The 18,404-nt window shown below is 46.3% G+C and overlaps 1 protein-coding gene across 1 annotated transcript in view; it reads right to left on the bottom strand.

The window, feature by feature from the left end:
- Positions 1–18,037, bottom strand: part of SIN3B (SIN3 transcription regulator family member B) — a 127,902-nt gene extending 109,865 nt beyond the window's left edge. The window contains exons 1-3 of the mRNA XM_069216232.1: positions 17,664–18,037; positions 15,639–15,839; positions 13,256–13,726 (exon numbers count right to left, since the gene is read on the bottom strand). Of these exons, the coding sequence (XP_069072333.1) occupies positions 13,256–13,366 (111 nt within the window). The 5' untranslated portion in view covers positions 13,367–13,726; positions 15,639–15,839; positions 17,664–18,037. The remainder of the gene's footprint in view (positions 1–13,255; positions 13,727–15,638; positions 15,840–17,663) is intronic.
- Positions 18,038–18,404: the final 367 nt, after the last annotated feature.

Raw genomic sequence — 18,404 nt, 5'->3', positions numbered from 1 at the left:
CACTTTGTAGTTCAAACTGACCACAGACCTCTCAGATGGCTGATGCAAATGAAAGGTGAAAATCCAAAACTGTTGAGGTGGTCCATCTCCCTACAGGGAATGGACTTTATAGTGGAACACAGACCTGGGACTGCCCATGCCAATGCAGATGGCCTTTCCAGGTTCTTCCACTTAGAAAATGAAGACTCTCTTGGGAAAGGTTAGTCTCATCCTCTTTCGTATGGGGGGGGTGAGGGGGGGGACGGGGGGGTTGTGTAAGGAAATGCCTCCTTGGCATGGTTACCCCCTGACTTTTTGCCTTTGCTGATGCTATGTTTTGATTTGAAAGTGTGCTGAGGCCTGCTAACCAGGCCCCAGCACCAGTGTTCTTTCCCTAACCTGTACTTTTGTTTTACACAATTGGCACACCCTGGCATCCAGGTAAGTCCCTTGTAACTGGTACCCCTGGTACCAAGGGCCCTGATGCCAGGGAAGGTCTCTAAGGGCTGCAGCATAGCTTATGCCACCCTGGGGACCCCTCACTCAGCACAGACACACTGCTTGCCAGCTTGTGTGTGCTGGTGAGGACAAAACGAGTACGTCGACATGGCACTCCCCTCAGGGTGCCATGCCAACCTCACACTGCCTATGCAGTATAGATAAGTCACCCCTCTAGCAGGCCTTACAGCCCTAAGGCAGGGTGCACTATACCATAGGTGAGGGCACCAGTGCATGAGCACTGTGCCCCTACAGTGTCTAAGCAAAACCTTAGAAATTGTAAGTGCAGGTTAGCCATAAGAGTATATGGTCTAGGAGTCTGTCAAACACGAACTCTACAGCACCATAATGGCTACACTGAAAACTGGGAAGTTTGGTATCAAACTTCTCAGCACAATAAATGCACACTGATGCCAGTGTACATTTTATTGTGAAATACACCCCAGAGGGCACCTTAGAGGTGCCCCCTGAACCCTTAACCAACTACCTGTGTAGGCTGACTGGTTTTAGCAGCCTGCCACACTCGAGACATGTTGCTGGCCACATGGGGAGAGTGCCTTTGTCACTCTGTGGCTAGTAACAAAGCCTGCACTGGGTGGAGATGCTATCACCTCCCCCTTGCAGGAGCTGTAACACCTGGCGGTGAGCCTCAAAGGCTCACCCCCTTTGTTCCAGCGCCACAGGGCATTCCAGCTAGTGGAGTTGCCCGCCCCCTCCGGCCACGGCCCCACTTTTGGCGGCAAGGCCGGAGGAGATCATGAGAAAAACAAGGAGTCACCACTGGCCAGTCAGGACAGCCCCTAAGGCAACCTGAGCTGAAGTGACTCTGACTTTTAGGAATCCTCCATCTTGCAGATGGAGGATCCCCCCAATAGGGATAGGAATGTGACCCCCTCCCCTTGGGAGGAGGCACAAAGAGGGTGTAGCCACCCTCAGGGCTAGTAGCCATTGGCTACTGCCCTCCCTGACCTAAACACACCCCTAAATCTTGTATTTAGGGGCTTCCCTGAACCTAAAGATTTAGATTCCTGCAACTTACAGAAGAAGAGGACTGCTGAGCTGAAAACCCCTGCAGAAGAAGAAAGAAGACACCAACTGCTTTGGCCCCAGTCTTACCGGCCTGTCTCCTGCCTTCAGAAGAAAACTGCTCCAGCGACGCTTTCCCTGGGACCAGCGACCTCTGAATCCTCAGAGGACTGCCCTGCTTCCAAGAGACCAAGAAACTCCAGAGAACAGCGGCCCTGTTCAACAAAGACTGCAACTTTGTATCCAGAGGAGCAGATTTAAAGACCCCTGCAATCCCCGCAAGAAGCGTGAGACTTGCAACACTGCACCCGGCGACCCCGACTCGACTGGTGGAGAACCAACACCTCAGGGAGGACCCTCCGGCGACTCCGAGACTGTGAGTAACCAAAGTTGTCCCCCCTGAGCCCCCACAGCGACGCCTGCAGAGGGAATCCCGAGGCTCCCCCTGACCGCGACTGCCTGACTCTAAAATCCCGACGGCTGGAAAAGACCCTGCACCCGCAGACCCCAGCACCTGAAGGATCGGAACTCCAGTGCAGGAGTGACCCCCAGGAGGCCCTCTCCCTTGCCCAGGTGGTGGCTACCCCGAGGAGCCCCCCCCCCCTTCATCGCTGAAGAGACCCCTTGGTCTCCCAAACCTATTGAAAACCCAACGCGTGTTTGCACACTGCACCTGGCCGCCCCAGTGCCGCTGAGGGTGTACTTTTTGTGTGAGCTTGTGTCCCCCCCGGTGCCCTACAAAACCCCCCTGGTCTGCCCTCCGAAGACGCGGGTACTTACCTGCTGGCAGACTGGAACCGGGGCACCCCCTTCTCTCCATTGAAGCCTATGCGTTTTGGGCACCACTTTGAACTCTGCACCTGACCGGCCCTGAGCTGCTGGTGTGGTAACTTTGGGGTTGCTCTGAACCCCCAACGGTGGGCTACCTTGGACCCCAATTTGAACCCCGTAGGTGGTTTACTTACCTACAAGAACTAACATTACTTTACCTCCCCCAGGAACTGTGAAAATTGCACTGTGTCCACTTTTAAAACAGCTAAATGTGTTTTATGTAAAAAGTATATATGCTATTGTGATTATTCAAAGTTCCTAAAGTACTTACCTGCAATACCTTTCAAATGAGATATTACATGTAGAATTTGAACCTGTGGTTCTTAAAATAAACTAAGAAAATATATTTTTTCCATAACAAAACCGATTGGCCTGGAATTGTTTCTGAGTGTGTGTTCCTCATTTATTGCCTGTGTGTATGTACAACAAATGCTTAACACTACTCCTTTGATAAGCCTACTGCTTGACCACACTACCACAAAATAGAGCATTAGTATTATCTCTTTTTGCCACTATCTTACCTCTAAGGGGAACCCTTGGACTCTGTGCATACTATTCCTTACTTTGAAATAGTGCATACAGAGCCAACTTCCTACACTACTGTTCTAGGCGTTCCTGATTACCCTCTCTGGTGGCCATGGACCGTGTGGTCATGCACACCCACTCTGGCAATCCCAACATTTACAAATGTGACCTGAGCTCCACCGCCATCCAGGCAGTATGCTCCAAATCGCTGCCTAGCAGGCAGTCAACAGGCATAGATAAGACTCAGCTACTGCAGGAAGCTGGCCTGGTGTGTGGTACGTACCCAAAGTACTTACAACTTATACCAGGTCCAGGTATACGCTCTTTGTGAAGTGCGGACAGTGTCTAGAAGCCAGGCTCTCTAGAGGTAGCTGTGGATAAGCAGCCAAGGCTTATCTAGGAGACAGGCAAAGCTCATGCAGTACCACTGTAGTCACACAGCACTTACGTGCATGAAAGAGAACACTCAGTTGTACAAAAATAAAGGTACTTTATTTTTGGAACACAATATCAGAAAGGAAACCCTCCAATAGGAGGCAGGTAATACACTAAACATATACACTAGATATCAGAAACAGGCATAGCATAGAAAAGGTTAGACAACATTGCAAATTGCAATGACCATTTGTGACCCCAGGAGGAGCCCAAACCATATACTAAAAAAATTGAATGCGAACACAGGACCCCCACCTAGGTAAGTGGGATGTGCAGGCTGAAGAGTTGCTGTCTTCTGAGGTTGCACGGCCGGGGAAATGTTGCAAAAATGTCAGGAGTCGTGGAAACAAAGTTGCAGAAGAGTCTTCTTCGCCAATTGCAGCATTGACATCTCCTGGAGGGTTGAGTCGCAGTTCCAGTGGCCAGAAGTCAAAGTGGAGGTTGCAGAGGATTCCTGCTGGAGTCTTGCAAGCTGAATCTGATAAACCACCCAAAAGAGAGACCCTAAATAGCCCTGAAAGGGGGATTGGTCACGTAATGAGGTAAGCACCTATCAGGAGGGGGCTCGGACATCACCTGCCTGATCTGGCCACTCAGATGCGCCCAGAGTTCCCTGCGGGCCTTGGAAATAAGATGGCACAACCCAGGGACCCTCTGGAGGAGCTCTGAGCACCACCCCTGGGGTGATGATGGACAGGGGAGTGGTCACTCCCCTTTCCATTGTCCAGTTTCCTGACAGAGCAGGGATTGTGAGTCCCTGAGCCGGTGTGGACTGGTTTATGCACGGAGGGCACCAAATGTGCCTTTCAAAGCATACAAGTGGCGTGGGGAGGCTACCCCTCCCAAGCCAGTCACACCTATTTCCAAAGGGAGAGGGTGTTATCTCCCTCTCCCAAAGGAAATCCTTTTCTCTGCCTTCCTGGGCTTGATCAGATCAAGCAGCAGGAGGGCATAAACAGGTCTGAGGGGTGGCAGCAGCTTGGGCTTCCCGGAAAACCCTGTAAGACTGGTAGTAGCAGTGCTGGGTGTCCTCTACAGAGCCCCCAGAGTGCATGGAATCATGCTTCCAATACTTGCAACAGTATTGGGGAATGATTCAGACATGTTTGATACCAAACATACCCAGGTTCGGAGTTACCATTATGTAGCTGGACATAGGTAGTGACCTATGTCCAGTACACGTGTAAAAATGGCGTCCCCGCAATTACAAAGTCCAGGAAAATGGGCCTGGAAGTTGTGGGGGAACCTCTGCTAGTGCAAAGGAGCCCTCACACAGAGGTACTTGCACCCTGCCCTCTGAGCTAGGAGGGCCTGCCATAGGGGTGACTTGCAGTGGCACGCAGGCTGCAATGGCAGGACTGCAGAACACTTTGCATGGGCTCCCCATGGGGGGCATAATACATGCTGCAGCCCATAGGGATCCCCTGGTACACCCAATGCCCTGGGTTCCAGGGTACCATATACTAAAGACTTATATGGGGCACCAGTATGCTAAATGTGGGCTGAAAAAAAGTTCCAGCAACCAAGTTTAAAGGAGAGAGCATAATCACTGGGGTCCTGGTTAGCAGGATCCCAGTGAATACAGTCAAACACACTTACAAACGGGTCAAATAATGGTGGTAACCACACTAGAAAGAGGCTATTTTCCTACAGCTACCCTCGGGGAACCTGGGACTGTTTCCCCCCTCCCCCCCCCTTCCAATTCAAAGGAAATCTGAGCTACCAAGCATTGGCGCTCAGTGTTGTCATCTGCGACAACCTGGTGGACCGCATTAGGGACTACCTGCTCCTAAGTCCCAGGTGACACCGGACTGTTGTCATACTGCCTCTTTTGTCTCTCAGAGTCTCCACCCACCTCCCTTTGATGGTCACCCACTGCCTGTACTTCTTTGTATTATCAGGTATGAGGGTTTTCTGGACCACCTCACCCAGGGAGACTAGGGTTAACTCAGCTAGCTCCCCACCACTAACTGGCGCCAACTCCTCCCCAAGGGCTACACTGGCCACCCAAAGTGACTGCAACCCCCCCCCCCCCAGTGGGAGGCTGTGTCCACTTAGGACACTTGGAGCTCCCTCTGATGTGCCCTTCCTGACTACAGGCAAAGCACTTGATGTGTCCCTTTGCTGCAGATTTTCCTGAAGGGAACCAACTCTTTCTCTCAACAGGAGTCTGGGAATCCTTACCCTGGGAACTAGTTTGGGGCCCTTTAGGGAATTCCTTACATTTATACCTCCCTCCTCCTTTTCTGTTGAGGACCCTACCCACCCCTGGCAGATTCTCCCATATACTTCTTATAGACCCTGGTGCTGAGCCAGTGGTCCGCCTCCCTGGCAAGCTTCCTGGGGGTCAGTAAGCTTGCTGTCAATGAAGTGCTGGCGCAGCTCTGGAAAAAGACAACTTGACAAGTGCTCCAATGCAATCAAATTGTACAGCTCCTGACAGTCTGTTGCCTTGCTTCCCTTTCACTCATCCAACCAGTTTTCTGCAGAAAGAAACCACATACCCCACCCAAGTTTGTGACCCAAGTTTGGAACTCTCCCTAAACTTGACCTTTTAGCTCTCTGGGATCAGACCACACCGCCTGGTCAGGGCGTCCTTCATGGCAAGGTACCTTATCTGATCCTCTATTTCGAAGGCCGACAAGTTATCCCTCCCCTCCACTTCCACAGGCCTGTCCCCCCCAGTATCTCTCAGGGACCATCTTCATCCTCAGTGCCACCTCATAACCCTTGACCCACTGCTTTATGTCATCACCCTCAACAAAATCCTTTACCACGTCCTTAGGTATATGTACCTTCCCTCAGACTGTGCTGGAGAACTGCTGCCACCATCTGTGCTGGACCTGCTCTTTAGATCCAGCTCCTTCAAACTCAGCTTGTGAGCTAACATAATTTTCCTCTCCCCCATGACCATTTTCATTGCTTCCATCTCCAGCCTGAGTTTTTCCAAGCTCCAGATGATGCCTCCTCTCTGCTGGTCTGTCTCTCAGTTCCTCTGGGGACAGAACCTTGGAAGAAACACTGCTGCCTGCCCTTGAGAGAGCGTTTCCCCCAGGTGGATCCTGATTATCCCCAGCATCACCCTGCAGGCTACTTTCCTCCTCGGTATGCCACCCAGCCTCCTTTGCTGCCAACCAGGCCCTCAGATCCTTTTGCAGCTCCTCCTTTTTAGTGGGGATTTTGATAGGACATTTGAACTCTTTGTGGAACATTTTAAGCTGAGGCGCCATATTGGTCTCCAACATGTCCTGCTCATACACTACTTCAGCAGCTTCACCTGCTGGCCCTTCAGACTGAGACATGATTATAGATAAGATTTAAAAAGCTGCAAAGTTTCAGGCAGGCAAAGAAAAGGCAAAAGGAAAAAAAAAAAACAGTATGTCGTCACATAGTGGTCTGCACTATGGAAGTAGTGTACACCAGTCACTTTATGTCAAGTACAAATACAAGTCCTACCCTCACTGCTGATCACCAATGTTAGAGATCAATAATTGGCAGTAGTTTGCACCCAGTCCAAATAGGGACCCTCACTCTAGTAAGGGAGTCATGCACCTACGATACCTCCTGCTCACCCCCGTGCAGCTTGGCACGAGCAATCACGCTGATCTCAGAGGCAATATGTTAAGTATTTGTACACACATACAGTAACACATCAGGCCTTGAAAAATCAAAAAAAATATTACTAGACTTGCAGGTCGAGTAGCTTGAATAATCTACTCGACCTAACTGTAATGTACTTGACCCGGAAATGGATCTCAAATTATGTGATCCTAGGCAAATATTGTATTTTACAGTCTCCTTTTTCTTCATTCTCACATGAGTGCACCTTCAAATATGTGAGTTCATCAATTCTGCTGAAAAAAAAAATCCTCTTTTGTTGGTATAAATACACTAAACGTTTGCTGCAAGTATAATAAGTATAGCCCACGTATAGGGTACACATGATTCATGCATGACTTGCCTCTTAGTTTACTAATAGCTTTGCCATCAGGGAAGAATTGTTTCTTAGTTCATGTTTAAACACTCACTTTTAATAAATATATCACTATAGCATGATGTGGTAGTGCACTGTCATTTACAGACAGTAAATTTCCAAGAAATCAAGAAATTTCCAAAAACCTTCCTACTAACTTGCAGCTTTACTGATAAAACTATGTAATGTATGAACAATAATCTGCGAAAATTGGGTTTCAGAAAACATTTATCATTTGCACATCACCAAGTAAAGTGTTCTGACTTCTTTTTCATCCTATTAAGATATTTTTTTCATCACATGGTAGTACAAAAAATGGTCTTTCACAGCTACTGGAATATATTTTGAAATGTCTGTAAAGTTGACTTAGTTATATAAATGTTGTGTGTTAGGAAAAGTTGATACCAAAAGCCTTTCACTTCACATAGGTCAGACAGTTCACCTTACAAAATCCAGTCACAAGGAAAAGTATTTGCATTGTAAGAAGACAAACTGACTTTTGACGTCTGGCTCTGAACACAGAGCAAATGTGACAAGTATAGGATTTAAAGGCATCTTAACTGCTAATTCAGTTTGTGAATTAACAGAACACCTGTTCTTTGTCCACTTGCCAGAAGGGTGGAGAGGAATCTAAAAATAGCTCGACCTCATAAAATAAAACTCGCCATAGCGAGTGGTCAAGTAGATTTTTCGAGCCCTGCACAGTGAAAACACCACATAAATACTCCACACCAGCTTGGAACAAGTATTTGCAATGCAATGGGTCTTGTGTTGGCTCGAGTTAGAGCTATTAGCGTTGTAAATTCCTAACTGGACTTTTCTTGCCACATAAATTGAAAATGTAAAGTAGAACAGTTTAGGTAAGTGAGCCGCCGGCTGCCATGAGTGTGAGCGCAAAGGAGAGAGACAAAAGAAAAAAGAAGCTTGCTTGTAGTTAAACCTTTTGGCAAATGTGCAATTATCCATGTAACAAAGTCGATGTCCAAGGCGGTAACAAAACTGCCCCAAGGAGGGACAAACGTAAAGCATTTACTAATAATAAAGGATTTTTGAAAGGCAAGCCCACAAACGAGTGAAAGTGATGGGTGTGGGGTATGCGTGGTTAAAATGCTACATGGATACCAACACATCGGAAAAGCAGCGTTTGCACACTGCTATGCTCGACCTAAAAATGGCCAATATTAATCTGAATAAAATAAGACCAAAACAACAAGAATGCAACATATACAAGCAATGGTACACATTTTTTAAAGATTACATCTCAGTAAAGCGCTTAGAAACACAATGGCTCCAACTGGGGCTATCAAGACGTGGTTGACTGAGTCGTTCTCAACAGTTCGACGCCACTCGCAAGGAAGTGGGGTCTAGTCACAGAGTCGCACAGACCTCCCCAGCTACAGTAACTTTGAAATAAATTAAAGATATTGCACGGAGCCTTACTGCAATCGGGGATGTGAGGCGGGGTTTTCTTACGGTTGAAAGGGAGGTGATGCGGCATTGATGGCGAGGCGTCGGTTCCTTACGAACTGGCGGGGGTTGGGGGAGGGGCAATGAATCCGGCGGGTCAAGATGTGATGGGGTGACAGACCACGGGGCCACAGGTGCTGCAGCAGAGACAGGAGTAACGAACGTCTGTGACACTGCACTCGGGGATTGCAATGTCGTGGGACTTCAGTGGCACTGCAGCAGCGGCGTCAGGCCTGCGGTGTAGTTCACAGTAAAAAAAAATATTAAAAAAAAAAAAAAAAACACACCAGCAGGGACCACAGCTTTGTAAGCAGGTTGAGCCACGGCACCGGTTCTGGAGTCGTCCAGAGTCGATGTGCCTGGTTCTTTTTGTTTTCGCCAGAACTCATGTCCAAGGGCCCAGGAACTAGATTTGGCCCCACTTGGCAGGTCAGGATTCTCAGCAAGAAAGCCCAGGTGCTGGCAGATAAAGTCTTTGAGATTTCAAACAGGAGGCAAGGTCAGTTCAAGCCCTTGTAGAACCTTGGAAACCAGGATGTACAAACCAATGCCCAGTTCTTTCACTCCAAGGGCAGAAGGGGCAGCAGGAGGCCAGCACAGCAACAGGCAGAGTGGCAGGTTCTCCTCAAGCATCCAGCTCTTCTCCCTGGCAGAATGTCCTCAGTCAAGAAGGGTTTTAAAGTTGTCCAATACTTATTTCTGCCTTTGAAGTAGGCAACCTTCTATGGAAAATCTGTGTAGTGCACAAGACTCTGCCTCTCATTGTCCTGGTCCCAGACACACTCCAGGGGGTTGGAGACTGTTTTGTTTAAGGAAAGGCACAGCCTTTTTCATGTGCAAGTGTCCCCTCCACTCTAGCCCAGGAAGACCCATCAGGATATGCAGGTCACATCTCAGCTTCCTTTGTGTGACTGTCTAGAGTGAATTCACTAACGATTATTCAGCAGCCAGGCAGAGGCACAGAATGTTTAAGCAAGAAAGTGCCTACTTTCTAAAAGTGGCATTTTCAAACTTACAATTTAAAAACCAACTTCACCAAAAGATGTATTTTTAAATTGCGAGTTCAGAGACCCCCAAACTCCAGATCTCTATCTGCTCCCAATGGGAAATTGCACTCAAAGGATATTTTAAGGCAATCCGCTGTTTCCCTATGGGAAAGATAGGTCCTGCAAAAGTGAAAGAAGGAATTTAGCACTATTTTACTATCAGGGCATGTGAAACACACTAGTACATGTCCTACCTTTTAAATACACCGCACCCTGCCCATGGGGCTGCCTTTGGGCCTACCTTTGGGTGACTTACATGTAGTAAAAAGGAAGGTTTTGGCCTGGCAAGTGGGTGTACTTGCCAGTTCGACCTTGCAGTTTAAAAGTGCACACACAGACACTGTAGTAGCAGGTCTGAGACAGGTTTACGGGGCTACTCATGTGGGTGGCACAATCAGTTGTGCAGGCCCACTAATAACATTTGATTTACAGGCCCTGGGCACCTCTAGTGCACCTTACTAGGGACTTACTAGTAAATCACATATGCCACTCATGGAGAAAACCAATCAGCAACCCATTTTAGACAGAGAGCACTTGCACTTTAGCACTGGTCAGCAGTGGTAAAGTGCCCAGAGTCATAAAGCCAGCAAAAACGAAGTTCAGCACAGGATCACAACAGGTCAGAAACCAAAAAGACTGGGGAAACCACGCCACAAGAGCTGACAGATCTAACAACACAAATATTATCTCAACTGAAGACATTGCCTTTCCCTGATCCATAAAATGGTACTCTAAACTGGCAGCCAAAGGGTTTTTTCTGCAGGGGTTAGGCCTACTTGTCACAAGAACCAAATAAACATGAAAATGTGTTGTCCCTGACCCCCAAACAATATGTCCTGAACGTTGGGCTATAGGAATGCAAGTCACTTGAGCCAATCTTAAATTCTAGAATTGGCCAGTAAAAACAACTTGAGCCAAGCACAGTCAAATTTAAAAGTCAGCATCCAAACTGAGAGAGACCTCTGAAAACAGTGCTTTCTACTGAGCCTGAATTTAATAAATACAATATTAAGATGGTAAAGGTTCTGAGAACATCCTTATTCTAAAATACGGTTTTACCTCAATTTACATTGGGTAAGCGCTTGAAAGCAAAGCTGCTACTCTCTTATACTGTTTCTTCCACTTATCAATTAAAGACTTCTTGTGAGTAGCAATACCATTTAAATACTGAAATCAAAAACTGAAGATGCCAACATTTTCCTTCAAATGTTTTTGAGCATTCCAATTGTGACAAACATATATAAAGATTTGTCAGTCCTGTACATATTTATAAACAGGAATTGTGAAGTAGGGAAGCAGCAAATTATGCAGGAGGGTGGCTAATCTATTCAGCAGTAAGAGGGAAATTAAATTAAGTGGCTTGTTTTGTTTAAGCATTACTTCATTGTTTTGACATTTTTATACATGTTAATTCAACATAAGCAATGATTTCACCTTATCAGTACCAGTTCCACAATCAAATCCAGAAATAAATAACTTGAAGATATATGTATGTAAGGAATTTTATTTATATCACGGTTACTACCCCTGATGAGGCGTCAAAACGCTTTACGGCGAATAGCACGCCCTCCGGGAGCTCAAAGTTAGTGGTCAGTCCATTAGTTTTAGAGTCAGTTTTGTATGCTCATTCCATGAATTCAATCCAAATTCTTTGTGGTACATTTTTGATTTGAGGTCATCATTAGAGGCTATATGAGACACAATTCTTTGCTGGAATTAATAGACATTGCTACGGTTTACAAAAACTGCTTTAAGGCAGATAGGCATGCAATTTTGAAGTAACTTGCATACAGAAGAGGCAGACAGAAGGTAGAAGGAAGCAGAGGTCCATTAAAAAAAATAAGGAACGGAATGTCAATTTTTCATGCAGCATGTTCAAGAACATATCAGGTTGAGAATATTTGCATGAAATTTGTGTATGGAAACCCGCTGAGAGAAAGTTTCAAATTCTGCTCCTAAGGAATGTAGCTTACACAGTCTTTCTAGTGGCACATTTAGAAGGTGACACAGATACTTCCCACAGTAAGAAAAGAAGCACATTGCTTGGTGAGACCCCTTTACTTCAAGCATTGCAATTAAGAGACTTTTATATACCCACCACAGCTTGTTTAATACCTAAAAAATATAACAAAGCCATTGATAGACACTTTGCAGCAATCACTGGTATATTTAGTGAACGCTTGTGACCCATTCAATGCCTGGTTCAGAAGTGCAGTCCCCTGCATCCACCTGAACAGCACCAGCACAGAACAGACATGTCCAGCAGATGTGTCTGGGGTCACCTTCCCCATCCTAAATCCACCTTGCCTCGTGGATGACCAGTTAAACTTTGCAAAGAGCCTTCCACTGTGCACAAACATGTTACCACGATTTGGTAACTTCTGATCTGTTTGAGCTAGAACCATTTTTCATTAAAATCTGCAGATTATGCAGCAGATGGTGGACTACTTGGCAAGTGTATAATTGTGCAAAAAATGTCAAGGCCTTAATCGCATAATTCCAGTGACCCTATTTATAAGCTACAGTAAAAGTTTCTACACTGAAAATTATTTTGCATTTTACTTCACCACACAAGTCTCTGAAGATGCGATTGCATGACAGCTATTCCAAGTCCACAGTGGCCACAGAGTTTTGCAACTTTCCTGGACTCTCGCATCACAGTATTTTTAAACTATATTCTAAGTGCGGGTTGGGAACTGAAGGTAAATGGAAACCTTAAAACACACAGCAGGAAATATATATTACATTTTTCTTCAGACAAGCAGCTAAGAATTATCTCATATCATAAATATGTGTCTAGAATGAAGAGCAAATAGGAAACAAGCAGTTGTTTGTGCTTTATTGAGGCGCGCCAAGTCTAAGGTTCAGAGCAAGCTCTTTCAATTAACTAGAACAATTCAGTGTCCCTTTTATGATAGTGAAACCAGAGCTCTCAAAAAAGCCCGTCAAAATGATGTTACAATGGAAGACTCAAGTACATTATTTTCTTTTCTTACCCAGGAAACCTCACAAATATATTTGTTTCACGATTGAAGCCCAAATGAGATTTAAGTTGTACTTTGAAAGTGTTTTGGTGCAAGCAAGGTTTCGGTCATTTCAATTGCAGATACAATGGGGCTCCTAACATATATCATTCCACATCCTCTGTTATCAAGACAGAATGACTGGTTTGTCAGTGAGATTAATAGCACCGCACTGTACAACTCAAATCACTGTCAAATAACAATTTAAAAACTCCATAGGGACCTGTAAAAAAGAATATAACAACAACATCATATGGGGTAGTCACTCCGGTAGAGACAAAGTATATTTATGATTAAAGTCTAGAGGAATTAGTCTACATAGACATACAAGGTACAAGCTTCATTCATTTTTCAGAAATAACCCTGTCTGGACAATGCGGACGGGTGGAACGGGAGGTGGGGGGCAGAGAAAGGCCAATCCTTTCTAGTCTCAGTTATACTTATATACTTACATGCACTGGTAGTTTCTCTTGTGGCTTGCTCCAGCTGTTTGAGCTCAGCTTACAGCTGCTGCCACCTCCACTTGCCATGTTGGGAGCCGTCACCAAATCCACAGGGCGCATCCGCTGCGTGGCAAGTCCTCAGAATGCAAGACTTTGGTAAGAGGGGACAGCTCACCTTACAGGAGTTCACATGCAAGGACAGTTGTGCTTCTCACATAGTCAGAGGGTGCTTGGAACAAACTTCAACCGCAACTGGCTTTTTGACATTGAAGAGACTCATCAGCTTTGTGGGAAGAAACTGATCTTGCAACTTTAACAAATGATGGCTAGCCAATCGATGTTCCCACAAGTGTCGCTCACAAAACCGTAGAGACCAAAGGAGATGGGGTACAATACAACTCTGCTGCAGGGCCTTACTGGAAAGCTTAATGTCCGGTTCCTTCATAAAGCGAGTTGCAGTTTGAGCTTGGTGAACAAACGCTAAAGGAAAGAAAAAAAACGCATTAGTGTCAATTGGACTTTTTCTATCCGCTACTCTAAAGCAGTAGCCTAATCTGCTCTCCAAGTGTAAAGAATTAAGATAATATCGTCAAGCCCAGATATCTGTATGGCTTTCTATGGTTATAGGAACTAGGCAAACCATATGCTCAAGATGTCAATGTCAGCGAGAAAACAAATTCAGCTTGTGATTACGCACTGCATCCTTCGATGCAGAACATACAATATAATGTGGCTGCACACAAGTTATCTATGGACTGGCTGCACATCTCCCCAACCCTCGTACTAGCCACTTCAGCTTTCCTTCCAATCTAAGGAGATCTCTCCAAAACATCAATCAATTATGTGCGGGTGTCTAAAATGAAGCCCAGTATGTTATTTGGTAAGCTACAAATCAGCGAGCATCCACAAGTTTCTTTATGTCCTCAATAACACTACACTGCAACTATTCCTGATTAGTTGCGGCTAATAATTTTTTTGTATTGCTTCCAATCCACTTTTCAGCTATTTCACACTGCTAAAAAAGGGAAGGAAAATTAAAGCAATGGACACAAATTCAGGATAAGTTCTAGTCACTGTTAGCGAGGGGATGAGAGCGAAGACTGGGCGCGTCTTACTTAGCCTGTGTGCTCGGACCGAATGTAACAACACTTTTTCCAATACTTTTATGATCTTCAGAAAATCTTGGTCAAGCCTTGATGATGGCGTGAGGTTACTAGGGATACCCTGTATCCAGGAGATTGCAACTGAGAACCTAACAAATCTTCATTTGGAAAAACGGGTCTGTCTGCAACCAGTGGATTCTTGACCACCTTCAGTATACTCTAAAATCTTTAGAAAACTTAGAGTCCTTCTTGGTTCTCGAGGAAGATATATTTGTTGTTCCCGGCACAGGGCAGGTAGAGAGGCCCTTGTGTCCAACAGTATGGAGATGGGAAGACAGGCAAGTGGTGCACTCAGACGAGGCATGCCTGCTTTCACATTAAAGCACCTACAATTTTTAAAGACTGCAAGGTTCTGTGTAATGAATAAATCATCTATGTGTGATATAATGAAAAACAAGACCAGAAAAAAACAAAAGGATATTGGTGTACAACATCGTTTAAAGGGTTGACTTGGTTAAGTTTTCTTTCGTCATTCACTTGTTATGCATTAAGTGCACTATAGCTCCATTATGTTTAAGGAAATTACATCAGTCTTACACGAAATGTGCAACAGTGATTTGACAAACAACATGTATATATAAACCATAAGCACACTATGCATTAATAAAATTCAACAACCTATATGTAAGTGTGCTATAAATCATTATTCAAAGCACTCGCAATCCTGGCAGAGGGAACAGACACTAGTGGGAGAAACTGATCTGCCAAAGAGCATGGTCAAGTGGGGAAGCCAGGATTAGGATTCCGGTCTCCTGGTTATAGAGTCCCCCCAACTCGTCACTGCACAGCATCCTAACTTCATGGCAAGTGTCACTGACAGAGCACGATGCATATTTCTGCCTTGCAGGAATTTGAAGCTTTGCATTTACACAGATCCTTGCAGTTAAGAACATCCAACAAAAGAACATCCAACAGAGATACTTTCGTGGCTAGACCCAAGTGGAAATGGAGTTCCAATTACAGATCTCCATTCCAACACCGAAATCCAGAGCAGACGACAAATCTAAAACCGGGACCTTCCTGCAGTTTCTAAATCATTACTTAGTTCAAGAGGAGGCACTGGAAGCCAAGGAAGTCAGAGAACAGAGTACACAATTACCCCACCAAACCCATTCAATATCTGGATAAAGCCAGTCCACCAATGGACTAGTGGCTACAAATATGTTCTCCAGAGTACACAGAGACCCCCTCGCAGCACTGAGCGCTAGATGACCCACTACTGGACCTACCAGAAGCAAATGTCACAGCAAGTCCAGACAGGAAGAAGCGATGTGAAGCTGCAGTTTGGTGGCGATAGCAGTTGGCAAAGGTCCTGGAGTGCAGCTATGCTGTTGGTCGGCGACGTTGTCTCTTTTTAAAATGTTTGGCTTGGAAGATGATAGCCGTGCCAGTTTGTAAGTGCTTTTCTTTGAGGGCCAGAAAGTCTACACCTGTTGGAAAAGAATACAGGAGTACTAATAGCTGGACCACAGACCAAATGTAAGAAGTAATTTTGCTCAATTATCCTGATCACGAGTTTTTTCTTGCCCTCGTCTACATTTCTCTGCAAAGCATGTTCTGAGTAACCGGAAACCAACCTATCAGCGCTGCTTTGTTTTGATTTGCAAACCAGGTTAGTATAGCAGTGAGGATACTTTGTGATAGTTACATAACCACTAGCTGTGTTCATGACCTTCACATTTCACAGTTGTAAAAAGAGCCACGAGACATTCAACCCATCTTCAACTTTACCTCCCTAAATTAAAAGGCACAGCGGACAGGCGGGGGTGATTTTATTAAGTTATGCATTTCAAGGATGGTTATTTTTTCCAACCACATATGTCTGGTGCTCTAAAGCTCGAGTGCTTCCCTGTACACCAAAACAAAGGGCGCGGAGGCGAGAGCGGATAGTCTGGGCTAATCCCGTCGCTATCTACTGCATATGGTCCCAGACCTCACCTGAGTGAGAGTAGGTAATCAAGAGGTTCTAAGACAGAACCTGCAAACAACTGCATGTGGTACAGCCCCCCCCCCCACACAAATCACCCCCCCCTACAAACCAGCCAGTTTCACATGAGGAGGCTTTAGGAGCGTGTCGTGTTGATGGTAGTTCGGAATATCATGTATGCATTCAATCGGAGGAGAAAATGGTTTGCAAGTTTTAATTCTTAGGACACTGCAAAGGGTGGCATCACGGTTGCTAATTGGGCCTTTCAGTATTAAAATTAGGATTAAACGCTTAAAGTGCAACCCACAGTTAAGAGGAGAGAAAAAAACAACACAGGACCGGTGTCAGAGGTCAGACGGGACATTTCGTCTCTTGGCAGCAAAACAACTCACATAGAGACTGCCAAAAAGAGTGTTTTACCTCCAAACAGAAAGGACTACATTCGCAGTGGGAACAAATATTTAAAATCACTATTTGACAATACTTTTCCAAGTGTGACACTTTTCTAGCCAGAAGAACTCTGCACTGTGAGACGTATGGTTTTGTTTTTAACATTAGCACTAACACCTTAAAATTAAAGAAAGCCAGTTGGTGGTGAATAAAAAAACAAGAGATGTTAAAGGTGTCACATCTGACGTAGTCACTTGGCAGAAGTGGACCCTGGCAGTTAACACTTCCTTGCCTGTGGCTGCAGAGTGGGCCTAGGTCACGGCTGCCACTCTGAGCCAGGAGTAGCCGTGCATCTAAAAGCATGCTGCATTTAAAAAATATGTAGTTTTGTATTAACGGGGTCTGAAATATAACAGCATGGAAAGTGCTCCTGGCTGAAAAGCAAGGACTGACTGCATGCTTTATACTCGATACGGAGAAACCGAGCTGCAAGACTTTCAGTCAGAAGTGTCCTTCCTTTACCTGCAAGGCACTTTCAAAGTATCCTTGGAAATTAGATGCTGGGGCTTTCAGCCCCATACCTGCAAAGCGGTCTGGGATAAAAAGCACGCAGCGCTTGCAAAGCACGGAGCTAGCAATCCACCTGCAGCGCCCACTAACCGGGTCAAAAGAAGCCAAACAAGACTACAATGCCCATAATGCACTAAGTTGGCAAGAGACAGCCCAGGGCTGGGCAGTGCGCGTGATGACATGGAGCGCTGGTGGTCACCTTACACGTATTGGGCCCTCCGGGTGACCCCGGGCCACACGCCCAGCCAGCCCTCCCGTTCTGCAGCACCGTCCTGAGACGTGCGGGGCTGGACAGCACCGAGGGTCCAGCGTCCCCCGGGAGCAGCCGTGACAGCGAAGCCCTGCGGCCTGAAGAGGTCACACTCACCCCCAGGTAGCGGCCCGCGCGGGGCTACGGCAGGAGAGGACGTGCAGGCGGGGACCAGTGCCCACGGCGGCGGCGCTGGCGGGTGCGCTGCTCCCGGCCCCAGAGCTCCGTTTTCGGAGCTGTGTGACTGGAGAGCGCAGGAGGTGACGCGTGCTGATGACGTCGTACGGCCCGGGTGGCTCCAGGCGCCGGATGGCGCGCCACGCGCTGCGGCGGGGCGGAGTCTAGAATGACCAGCCCATGAGGACGAGTGTAGTTGGTGGCACAGATTGCACTGCCGGGGTCTTCTCATTGCGGGGCTCCCCTGCTACCGACACTCCGTGTGTGACAGGCAGGGTCAGGTCAGCCATCGACAGAGGCGGGCACGCGCATCTGCCACACTTGCGCACGTGCGCTCTCCGGAACAACCTTCCGGCCAATAGCCAAGCGCACACAAAGCCTCACCCCCAATCAAAGGTCACCATGCTTTCCCACCGGTAATGAAGTATGATTCGTCTTATATAATTGGTTGTTAACTTATCCAATCGCGCTTGCTCTCCTGAACAGAAAGCAGCGTAGACGAGTGAACAGTGCTTTCAACTTCAGGAGGATACCCCGTGCGTTGCTTAGATACCCATGACAGATGTTTATTTATTGTGTTTTGTTTTTTATGCATGTTTATATATAGCACAGGCATTACCTAAAGATGCCAGAGCGTTTTGCAATAGACACCTGTCGTTGCATTGATAGTTACAAGGGAAA

This window comes from Pleurodeles waltl, chromosome 12 (assembly GCF_031143425.1).
Source record: "Pleurodeles waltl isolate 20211129_DDA chromosome 12, aPleWal1.hap1.20221129, whole genome shotgun sequence".
In the NCBI taxonomy this organism is placed as follows: Eukaryota; Metazoa; Chordata; class Amphibia; order Caudata; family Salamandridae; genus Pleurodeles; species Pleurodeles waltl.
The sequence above is the reverse complement of the archived record's forward strand: the minus strand, read 5'-3'. Positions and strand labels throughout refer to the sequence as shown.